This window comes from Parasteatoda tepidariorum, chromosome 5 (genome assembly GCF_043381705.1).
Source record: "Parasteatoda tepidariorum isolate YZ-2023 chromosome 5, CAS_Ptep_4.0, whole genome shotgun sequence".
NCBI lineage: Eukaryota > Metazoa > Arthropoda > Arachnida > Araneae > Theridiidae > Parasteatoda > Parasteatoda tepidariorum.
Genome location: NC_092208.1, coordinates 16,448,929 through 16,461,604, shown reverse-complemented (window position 1 = coordinate 16,461,604; position 12,676 = coordinate 16,448,929). Strand labels below are relative to the sequence as shown.

At 27.2% G+C, this 12,676-nt stretch overlaps 1 protein-coding gene across 7 annotated transcripts in view; it reads left to right on the top strand.

The window, feature by feature from the left end:
* LOC107456968 (peptidyl-prolyl cis-trans isomerase sig-7) overlaps positions 1–5,154 on the top strand; it is an 8,300-nt gene extending 3,146 nt beyond the window's left edge. For 6 of the 7 annotated variants that reach the window (XM_016074978.3, XM_016074977.3, XM_016074979.3 and 3 more), the window contains exon 2: positions 483–5,154. In XM_016074978.3, coding sequence (XP_015930464.2) covers positions 496–2,622 — 2,127 coding nt within the window. In that variant the 5' untranslated portion in view covers positions 483–495 and the 3' untranslated portion in view covers positions 2,623–5,154. Of the gene's footprint in view, positions 1–273; positions 397–482 lie in introns of those variants that run through there. The other variant, XM_043044815.2, reaches the window with a different exon arrangement.
* The last annotated feature ends 7,522 nt before the right edge of the window (positions 5,155–12,676 follow it).

Genomic DNA, 12,676 nt, shown 5'->3' with positions numbered 1-12,676 from the left:
AAAAAAAAAAAAAAAAAATTTCCTCTTTCTTTTTAAATGTACTTTTACCCTTTATAAATATATTTTAGTGAAGTAAATTGAACCAGAACCCATAATAAAAACTTTTACTGCATTGTCGAACCTACTGCATTGTTCTACTGCATTGTCGAACCGCGACACACAGGATGATTCCGTGTGATGAACTGTTTAGTTTTTATAGAAGAGAAAAATCTTTATTATTCACTTAATCTCCAATTTTTTCGGCACTTTTAGTTACTTTAAAAAAGAAAAGAAAATAACGGTTTAGTCTTGCCAATGGTTTATTATTATTATTGAAATCTAAGTTAAAAAAGTATCTGCAGATAGTTTGATACTCTGAGGCTCGCACTGCTGTACTGGAAGGTTACGGCTACTGAGGTTAAAAGACACTTTTATTATGATGTGTTTTTAGTTTTCATTGTCTTAATATATCAGAATCTTTTAAAAAGTTTTTTCACTTTTAGGTAAAAATCAGATATGTCGGTGGTCATTGAAACAACAATTGGAGACATCACTGTTGACCTTTACTTGAAGGAGAGGCCTAATACTTGCTTGAACTTCTTAAAACTCTGCAAAATGAAATATTATAATTTTTGTCTGTTTCATAAAGTTGAAAGAAACTTTATCGCTCAAACTGGAGATCCCACTGCTACTGGGCGTGGAGGAGAATCTATTTTTTCTACTCTTTATGGTGCCCAAGCCAAATACTTTGATGCAGAGCTGAAGCCGAGAATGAAGCATGAAAAAATAGGCACACTGTCAATGGTGAACAACGGAGGAAATATGAATGGATCACAGTTTTTTTTAACTTTGGGAGAAAATCTCACGTATCTTGATGAAGTCCATACTGTCTTTGGAGAAGTTGCTGAAGGCTTGGAAGTTCTTTTGAAGATCAATGAAACTATATGCGATCAAAACGACCGACCTTATCAAGACATTCGTATAACCCATACAGTAATATTGCACGATCCTTATGAAGATCCTGCTGGCTTATCTGTACCCGATGCATCACCAGAGCCCACAAAAGAAATGCTCGAAACAGATTATATTGCTCCAGATGAAGAATTAGATGATACCAAAGGGAAGGACATTGAAGAAATTGAAGAAAAGATCAAAGATAGTGAAGCTAAAGCCAGAGCAACCATTTTGGAAATGGTTGGTGACATTCCTGATGCAGAAGTAAAACCCCCTGAAAATGTTCTATTTGTCTGTAAGTTGAATCCTGTTACTACATCAGAAGACTTGGAGTTGATTTTTTCTCGATTTGGCACAATTGTCAGCTGTGAGGTCATCAAAGATAAGAAGTCTGGAGAGTCTTTACAGTATGCATTTATTGAATTTGAGAAGGAAGAAGATTGTGAGAATGCTTATTTTAAAATGGACAATGTACTGATTGATGACAGGAGGATACATGTCGATTTCAGCCAGTCTGTTGCAAAGCTGAACTGGAATCAAAACAAAGTTGGTAAAGGAAAGCCAGGCAGGTTTCAAAACTTTGTTTTAAAAAGTGATGTTAAAAAGTCTGATGGTTATGAGATGATTTTTGACACAAATGATGATACTTATCCTCAGAGTAGCAGAGGCAAGAATAGACACCAAGAAAGGTCTCGTAATATGGAATCTTATCGCTCTTCAAATAAATCTTATGAAGATAAATATTCCTCAAAGTCTCATGGTGTACAGTTATCTGAAAAATCGCACAAGAAACACAAATCTAGAAGAAGCCGTTCTCCCTCTGAATCTTCTTATAATTTCAAGGAGCATCATTCAAGGCTTTCCCGTAAAAGTCCCTCCATTCAATCTCGTTTTCATCATAATAGTTCATCTTTTTCTAAAACCTCAGATTATCCATCAATTAAGAAAACTTCTAGGCAAAAAAGCTATTCTTCTGATTCTTCATCTTCTCCTGCGCGAACGAATCAGTCAACTAGGTATAAAGAAAAATATTCTAAAGATCAACATTATCAAAAATCTAAGCAATCATATGAAAAATCACAATCAAGTGATTCTAGAGATCAACATCACAAAAAACCTAAAAATTCTTACGAAAAACCGCAATCGAATGACAAAACAAAGACTAAAAGTTATGACTCTTCAGCCAGATATATTAGTTCGAATGATAGCAAACATGATTATCGTTCCAAAAGATCAATATCGCCTTTACCAAAAAAGAGGAAAAACAGGTCTTCATCATCAGATGAGGAAAGTTATTCAAAGTCCCATGGTTCAAGCAACTTTAAATTGAAGCAGTCTTCTAAATCACACTCAAAATCATCTATTAGTAAATGTAGACAGAAAACATCTGATTCTTCATCTTCTTCAGATGAATATGTTTCCAAAAAAAATTCTGAACCTAAAAGGCGAAATTATGAAGACCCACCAAAACATTCATCACGAAAAAAGTCACCTTCATTTCAGTATTCAAAATCAAATAGAAAATCTTCTCCTACCCGACATAAAGATAAAACAAGTAAACACAGTAAAAACGATAAATATGACCGTAGCTCAAGTGATTCAGAATCTTATTTGAGTAAATCGAAATTAAATTCATCAAACTATAAACTTTCGCATAAAAGTAAGCATAGAAGACGTTCTTCAAGTTAGTTCTGTTACCTTCCTATTTAGGCTTTTTTTTTAATGTACCTTTTGTGTAAAATTTTCTGCAACATTATCACTGTGCACCAACTTAGGTTAATGTAATCTAAATGTAAAACTCAATACTGTTATATCCATTTTTTGTTCCAGAAAATTATTATATTTCGATGGTTTGTTTGCTGTTATTTGAAAGAGTTGTGTTTATATTTTGTGAAACTGAGGTTTAAATTAAAATAAACTTTCTTAAATTATGTGTTATCTTAAATAAGGGTGCTTAACTTGTGACATAGCCAAATATGGCCCTGAAATGATCAGTCACTGTGTTGATAACAGTAAAAAGTATTTGTAACTATTTTTAAAACTAACTTCAACATAATTTAAAAAAGAACGAAAAAAAAAGTTGTAATTGCAACATTAAAAGTTTAAATGCTTATAACATTTCAATTCATCTCCAAATTTTATTTTACTGAAACATGTTAAAAACAAATTTATTTATAAAACAATCTTGCAATTTAAATGAAGAAAATCATAATACATATTAAAATTAACTTTTTCAAAGAGGAACTTAAAAACCTGTATAATTTGATTTTGTTAACAAAGACAGAGTATGCCAAACTTCAAATGTTCACTTAATTCAAAAATAGTACTTTGTGCTTATGATATTCTAAAGAATAATTAAATTATTATTGATTGATATAAAAATTGAGTTCATTGCAGCTCTTGAGAGATGAAATAAAAAAAATTTCTTCCGTAACCCTTTTCTGAGGCAATTTTATTGTAAGGTATTTAATGCATTATAGGAAAACTACAAAGAGAATTATAACTCTTTTTTTTATATTACAGAGCAATACTTTTTCTTAAATATTGTATTGTATCGAAATTTGGAATGATATATGTTAGAGAAATTAAATGCAATATAATTTAAAATTATATAATAAAAATTATTTTATAAAATGTTAAAATTTTTAATGGGTGGGGGAAAAAGATCTTTCTTGTTAAGCTTACTGCACCATTTATCTATATCAAGTTTTAAATTTTATTTTTATTTTGTAACTTTTTTTTAAAACTGTGGATTTATAAGAAATAGTCATTCACAAAAAAACCTGATTTTGAAGTTACGAAAATGCAGGTATACTTACTTTAGTATGAATCAACAAACACAGATGAAAATACAGGAATGTTTTTTGATATTGTTTTGTATTTTAAAAACAAATATACTTTTAATATCTTTTTCTGAAAACATTTTTCAATTTACTGATAGATAAATCTGTACTGATGTATTTCATTAGTTCTATTTTCTTTGAATAATTATGATGCTTTCAAGAAAGATATGATCAATTGAATTATGTATCATATTAACTATTTAGAACAATTTAAAAAAAAAAATAGATTAAGAGTTTTTAGCAACTTTTTTTTACTTATATTTATTAGTAATGTTTTCATTTATTACATATGTTTATATTGCAATCTATAATATTCAAAAGCATTCAACCAGGGGTCTGTCCAGGCCGAATTTACTACCTTCACAAATTCAACTTTAGGAAACGAAATACTTTTTCTTAAAATTTTATTTTTGTATCCCTTTAGAAACGATAAATCCATATTTTTGTATTAATCTTTTAATATAATTTTTAATTTTTCACAAATTATGTTTAAATTTTCACAAAATAGGTTCCTCTCAGAAAAACCTAGATACACAAGTTGCACTGCTAAAATAAATCAGAATGTCAGCTGAGCTCTTATTTCTGATTTATTTCTACTCTAAAATGCCTATAGTTAACTCCATTATTAATAGAGAGTTATTTTAATTTTTTATATTAATTATCATGTGTTTCTGACTTTATAATTTGTTTGTGTGTCAACTTAAATTTCATTACATCCAAAGTGTTAATTCTGATTCTTAGTATTTTCTCACCAATTTGTTTTTGCACCAGTCTCTGTTTTTTTTTTTTTTTTTTTTTTTGCATNTTTTTTTTTTTTTTTTTTTTTTTTTTTTTTTTTTTTTTTTAAGCATTTGTTATTTTGAATCAGTTAAGGCATTAAAATTATTCAAGGACAAGGTCCGTAAACAATTTTAACTTAATAGGAAAAAAAATAATTGAAGAAAAATAGTATAGTTTATTTAGGAATTAAAAATGGTATGAAATTATTATAAATAAAATAATGAATTAAAAATATAATTTAAACTTTCCTAAATTTAAATCTTTGAGGATAAAACTTCCAAGAATTTTTAAAAATTTCTATTTTAAGAACCACTGGCTGCATTTCACCACTCGTTTAAAAGTACACTCTTAAATAACAATTTTTTTTCATTCAATATTTTTGGTTTCTCTTATCCCCTTTGTCACACTTAACCATACCTTTACCACTTCCATACCTACTTTAACCATACCTACTTTGCATGTCGCAGTGTAATATATAAAAACATACCTGTATCCATCAGTTTCAATGATATTTGTGAGTTTTAACAATAATGATGATTATGAATGTACATATTTTGATGAATTAAATATAAAAATAAATACTATCAAAAATATTTAATCTGCTGATTTTAATGTTTTTATTTGAACTAAAATGTGCGTTATTGCACTGTTTGTTGTCCCCCACCTTTCCGCTGTCATAATTTCACACACTTATTTCTCCCCTCTGGACATTACATCATTTGTGAAAAGCCTCTAAGTATATTTTCATTTGATTTATTATAGCCTTATTTCTAAACTTGAGTAAACTATTCTTGAGTTAACCATTAAAAAGCAGAAATAATAACAATAATGATTAAAAAAAAAAAATTATAGAAATAAGGAGCTTGTTGCAATCTAACAGTGAGCCTCATTTTCACTATTTTTTTAGGAGATATTTTAGTGAAAAACAACAATTTTTGTGTGTAGGCATTAAAATATTGTGTAAAATTCCGTAAATTTGTTAAGTGCTGACCTGGAAACAATACTAAGGAATAGGACTCTTACATTTCCTCAAGCCTTCCAATTTTAATTTACGATGCAAGTAAGTATGTATTCACGCTTTATTTTATAGGTGCCTGTAATAGATATTTATATAATATCAATAGAAATGGCTTGGGAATTAATACAGATATGCCATCATTTAATTCATTACCAATGTTCTAAGAACGAAGCAGATTTCTATACTGTTTTATATTGTTTTGTTATCTTACACCATGTTAATAAAAGAAAGAAAGTGCAGTTTACAAAGTATTCTAAACAAACTGGAGCAACTCTGGATCGATGAAGGAAATTGACTAAGATGGCCTTGGCTTGTAATAGGCAGTAGTGCTGAAGAAGAAGTAGAGTTTATAAGACGTAGTCATGGCATTACGTTATAACTTATATTATAACTTTTGAAGATAAATTTAAATAATTGGATATATTTTTCAGACAGATTAATTTTTTTAATACTTACAAAAATGATTAAACCCCACTTAGTTATTTTATAAGAGATTAAAACACATTTTTTCACACAGCTTTATTCTAAGTTACTAATTGCGCAAAAAAAAAAGAAAGAGAAAGAGTTGATATCAGGCTGGGATGATTTATTAAAGAAAACAAAACAAAAAAAAAACACTTAGCAAGAGTGCGACAATTATCTTCATTTGTGAAATATTTTTTTGTATTTTATCTGTTGTGCTTGCGCGTTAAATTAAAATATACTTGACACGTGCAGAATTATTTTCGCTAAATTCATTTCAAACGACTGAAATGAAATTAAGATTCCAAAGTTCAGCTAAGTTTTAATAGAGGGCAGTAGCATCGACAGTTTCACGAGGAGAACCAAAAAATTCGGAAACGCGTGAAACAAATTCCGGCCGGGAACTTTTCTCTCAGTTCGGAAATTTATTTCAGTAGTAATACTATAATAAACAAAATTTTTTATGAATGATAAATTTTATTTTGTTGTGTTTTCTATTCTTTATTATTTTTTTGTTAATAAACGCACTCCAAGGGAACTCGAACTGAACAAAATTAATAAATAAATAAAATAAAAAAAGGAATTATTTTTTTCTACATATTCTGGTGTTTTGCAATTGTTTGGTTTTGTAGCGTACCTTCATAGCATAGTTATCTGATTTTCTCTTGAGAAAAATAATACGTATATACTTCTAAAAAAAAAGAAAAAAAAGTATTAGACTGAGTCATTATGTATTTGCCTAGTTCTATACTAATTAAAATTTTGTTTGCTAGTCATACGCTTTTTATCATAAATAATATTGCTTTCATAACAGTAAATTTATTTAAAAGTTTCCTTTTTTTAATTTTAATTTGATTACATGTTTATCAAGCAAGCTGTTCTACCTTTTCACAAAATTTTCAAACATTTATGCTCGTATGATTATACAGGGTGTACCATAAAATTCTTGTCGAAAACAAGGACAAAAAAGCAAACACATTGCAGATAGCAAATTAAGATTGAAGAGGGGAAAAATAAAAACATTTTCAAAATTTAATAAAATTAGTAAAGTTTATTCAGAAAGCCGATTATTGAAAACACCTCCTAATTTCACAAGATAATCTCACTGCTTTTAAATTTTCGTCTTCCTCACAGATTTTTTTCGATAGAGTTTTTCTTTCTCGTTTAAATATTAATTTACTACCTTAAATGTACTTTTTAGGTCTGTTAGTACAGAACACTCGATATATTTCAGCTGATAAAACTGTTCCAAATTTTTCTATGTTTTCGTGAGATTTAGTTCATGCCATATTTAAGCTAATAGTTATTTCTCTATTTGCTGGCAACTTTCATTTTTCGTTTGCACATAAGTTTGACCACAAACCTATATGAAGGGTCAGTCATGCAGCTGTTTTGGTACTGTAAACAAATATTGTAAAATCTTTTGAAGTGATACTTGTTAATAGAATCGAAACAACTAATTGTCTTTAAGCTTAAAATTTTTCCTTTTAGTTTTCTGGAAGAAAATCAATACAAAATTGAAGATAGAAGCTTTTTTGATTCTAAAGCCTACTGCATATCCTATTCACTAATCAGCATTTGAAAATCACTGCTACGTCATGGCAATAAAATTAATAATTGATTATGAAATATGCTTCAAAATTAAAATTTTCATTAACCCTTTGAAGCAGAATTAAACATATTTTTCATACTTTTTTCATTATTTTGTATTAATTTAGTTCAAAATAAGTGACAAATATTATGTTTAGCATTTTAATAATTTATTGTTAGGAAAAATACAGTATGAAACATCTGAGTCCTTGTTTGTGTTAAAGGAAAAATCTTCATAACACGATTTACTTCAAAACAATAATTTTTCCTATTTGCATTTATCTAATCTAATCTATCCAGATCTAAGAGAAACAGTTATTCATCATTGAAATTATTTTTTTAATTTATAAAATCATTGATACATTTTGAATATGGATGAAAAATATTATTTTGTTTTATATATTTTTATGTACAAGTATATTTTTGCTTGTAATTAGAGCGGCAGAAAAAAATACATGAAAGGGACACCGGTATTCCATTGGCTTCAAAGGGTTAAAAAAAAACTACGTCCTCTCTTGTATCTTTGAAAATGATAATTTTTTATTTTAGCTGATGATACACCGCGACTTAAAAGCGAAGTGAGTGCATTAAATGGAAATTAGTTTTTGTTTTTTATTTCGTGATTGAAGGTGGCGAGTTTTTGTAGGTCAAAAAACTCGGACAAAGTTATAAGAACACTGTTAAATGTTTTCTTTCGTGAGGCTTCATCAGTAAACAAGAAAAATCTTTTTTGTGCTTGATTTATTCAATTGTTTGGAAGGTACAATGAGAGAGATGGGAGTGCCGGTCGCCATATGATGGGTAAGATGTACCTTTTAATTTAGTAACTGTATTATTAAATTTTAAATAAAAAGTACACATTAAAACATATCTGTATTGTGTTAAATGTCCAGTTTATAACATTGCTCTAAAATATTTCTGTATTGTGTTAAATGTTCAGTTTATAACATTTTTCTAAAATATTTCTGCATTGTGTTAAATGTTCAGTTTATAACATTTCTCTAAAATATTTCTGTATTGTGTTAAATGTCCAGTTTATAACATTTCTCTAAAATATATCTGTATTGTGTTAAATTTCCAGTTTATAACATTTCTCTAAAATATTTCTGTAACGAATTTCATAAATAGGGTATTAATTCTGTCAGTCAAGGGAACTGTTACATCACTGTAAAAATTCCGGATCAAATTACAGTTGAAAGTTCCGGCACTCAGGGTGTCAGTACTTTTAACAGTAAAACCATTTTTACCGAAACATGTTTCGGAACAAAAAAAAAATCTGATATACCGTAATTTTTACTATAATAATTACCGTAAAACTATTGAATAAAATAAATGCTACTGTAAAAATAACGGTATAATTTTTTCACGGTAAAAACGGATTTTACGGATGAGGTACTTAAGGTGACTGTATTTTATACCGGAATTGATCCAGAATTTTTTGCAGTGAACCTTGAGGAAAAAAAAAATATATTTTTTAAATAACTTAATCACTTTCCGTTTCCTGGATTCATTTATCACACTAAACAATAATTCCATTTTTGTGTATTCCAGTAAAAAGAATAATTTTCTGTGAGATTTTCTAATATTTTGTATTTATTTTAAATGAATTTTATTTTACAAATACTTGGACTTAAAAACTTTAAGATCGAACAAGACAACATATTCTACACACTAATAATATATTGTTGCACATTTAAATAGATATATATTTTAAAAATTATCAATTTATATTTTTCAGTTTGCTAAATTCAACCTATTTTGCAGCAAATAAATAAAAAATTAAAGCGGTTTTCTGGAAAATATGTAAATGTTAACCTCAGTTGAAGAAAGAAAGGAAATTATTTAAATTTAAACTAGAAATTGATTGTGAATTTAAATTCCTAAAAAATTCTTGTACAATTTTTTCCCAAAATCGTTGTGCATTTAAATCATCATAGGGATTAACGAGTCATGGTTCCAAGTTGGGAAATATTCATTTTTCTAACATTGTTTGCCGTAATTTTTATCTCGTGACATATTTTTCCTAAGTCGTTACAGTTTGTAAAATTTCTGCATAGTCCCCGATTAGAAAAAGAATCGATTAAAAAATTCTCTTAATGATATATTAACGAACCCAATTGTCCTAAATTCAAAATTACTTATTGAGTTTTAGAGTTTCTTATTTTAATCATATACCGAGGCAGCGGTTCCGAAAAGATGTACCACACTACCATAGAGGTGCGTGAAATTTTCGCAGGGGCACCTAAAGTTAGGACTTTTTTTTTAAACAAGTAATAATTATATTTATATCTGATTAAAACTTAATAATTCATTTAATATATCAGTTATTTTTATGAAATTATGTAGGTATATAATAACAATTTATTAAATATATATTGCAAAGGATACTCATTTATTAAAAATACCAAAAGTATTTCTCATGGAGTTTTTCAACTCAAAAAAATTTAACCATTATCAAGAGCAAAGAATAATAATAATATTTCTTCAGTAATTATGATATTATTTCTCTGATAACTATTCTCAACGCTCGTATAGCCATTCTTTTATTAAACCATAATAATGGTACTTATTTCTTTCATTTTAGAACATGCATGCATCAACAACAAATTCATAATTTAAAATATATCATTCTTCACGCATTAAATATTTTCAAAAAAAAAAAAAGAAAAGAAAAGATAATCATAATAATTAGTAGTCTTTTTTTCTTTTATTTATTTATTTATTATTTATTTATTTTTTTGTTTTATTTATTTATTTTTTTGTTTATTTATTATTTTGTTATTTATTATTTATTTATTTATTCTTTAGTATATTTGGAGTTTCGCCAAAAGTAACTCGATTATTTAAAGTTTCATGGATGAAAAAAAAATAAATTGAGAAACACTGTACTAGGGACCATGTGCGAAAGCAAATTGAGACTCTCAGGTCTTGTGGCAGTACTGCTATGAATTAAATATGAATCAATCTTTGATTCAATAACAAAAATATATGATGGTGGACTTCTGACATAGTAACTAAAAATTTATTTGGTAGAAGCAATTTCGGTAATTCTACTTCAAGTGCATATTTTATTCGATTATTCCAAGCAAATAAAAATGACATTAGAAAAGCTGTCTTAAAAATCATTTGCGATTTCGGGGGTCGATTTCTGTACTTTTACTGAAAATAATTTTTGAAAATGCATATACTTATGTAGCTTTTATTTGTCATCTTATAACATTTTAAAATTTAATGTTTGAATACATAAAGTGCTGGGCATTTAATTTATTATTAAAAATTCAATCAGTAGAAGGAATTTCAGTAATTTTACTTGAAGTGTTAATATCATTCGATCATTGCAGCTAAATAGGAATAAATTTAGAAATGCTGTCAATCCATGCATCATTTGTATTTTTGAAATTAATTTTTATTTTGAAATTAATTAATTATTAAAAATTAATTTAGTAGACGAAATTTCAGTAAGTTTACTTGAAGTATTAATTTTATTGGATCATTGCAATTAAAGAGGAATAAATTTAAAAATGCTGCCAATTCATAAATCGTTTGCATTTTCGAAATTAATTTTTATTTTGAAATTAATTAACTATTAAAAATTAATTTGGTAGAAGGAATTTCAGTAAGTTTACTTGTAGTATTAATTTTATTGGATCATTGCAATTAAAGAGGAATAAATTTAAAAATGCTGTCAATCCATAAATCGTTTGCATTTTTGAAATTAGTTTTTATTTTGAAATTAGTTTTTATTTTGAAATTAGTTTTTATTAGTTCCCAAATGTTTTTGACCTAGTTATCATACTTAAATATACCTAAAATAAAAAATAATTTTCGGCCCAATTTTACAATTTGTGATATGAGTGCAATTTCTCTTGTTGAGAAATTTTAGTTTGAAATAAATTTTGTAGAAATAAAGTTAAAATTCATTTCTTTATTGTTCCTTAGCGTGTGTGTGTTAAAAAAGAATCAATTTTACTTCTTGTTACTTAAATCTTGTGTTTTTCAAAAGAATCAACTTTACGAAAGGTATTTTAAAATTACAAGGTGTTCCATAATCACTTCTCATAATGTATATTTTTGTCAAAAATAAAGTAAAAGAGAACAGAAGGCACACATTAGTGGTCAATGAGTACTATTTAAGCTAAGCAACAGAAACTGACGAAATCATTTCATAAACAGGTATAAACAATAAAACTTGTTGTATTACCCGAAAAAACCGAGAAGAGTTGAAAGGCGAATCACAAAAATTTGCTCGGCTACGACTCCGTTAAGTTAAAAGTTTGATCTCACTGTTTAACAAAAGAAAAAAAGTTTTAGATGCTATTAAAAGTATTTAAATAAATATTTATAATTAACAGAACAAAATATTATTCAAAATAATATTTAGACAATATTACTTGTCACAAAGTTAGCTATATTTGATCGTGTTTGAGCCCATCTGTAATTTAACTATTTAAAAAGAACACAGAAATATTTTAAAATTTTAGAAAAATTGAAAACAATAAAGGAATAAGTAATGCTTTGATTAATCAATTCTAAAACTAAATTTATTTAGCTAAGTTGAAAAGTTAATTAAAAAAATATACAAATGAATTTAATGTATCATTTGTAATCGTTTTCTAGTTCAGGAATATTCACCAAAAAAAGAAAAAAGAAAGTCTCTCAAATAAGATGTTTATATTTGTGCGTGTGAGATGTTGATATTTAGTTCATTAATTTTAATAGTTTTGCACACTTTCAGCATTTTGTACAAATACCTTTTTCTTTTAAATTTATTTCCTTAACTTTCAGGTTAAGATATGGAATGTAATTTTAATTAAAATAGACCTAATCTTAATCGTACATAAAAAATAGAAATGCATAATTTACATTTAACATTTACTTACTAATTATGTTAATACTTACCTGGGATTGACTAAAAAAAATTTTCCATCCGAGATTAGTCGGAATCGAGCTTTGAAAAAAAGTTCAGCGTCGGCATCTTGACATTCTTTACATTTCGACAACTGACTCTACAGCTCTGTTTAAAAGCACTGTCAAGTTTCACCCGATAATC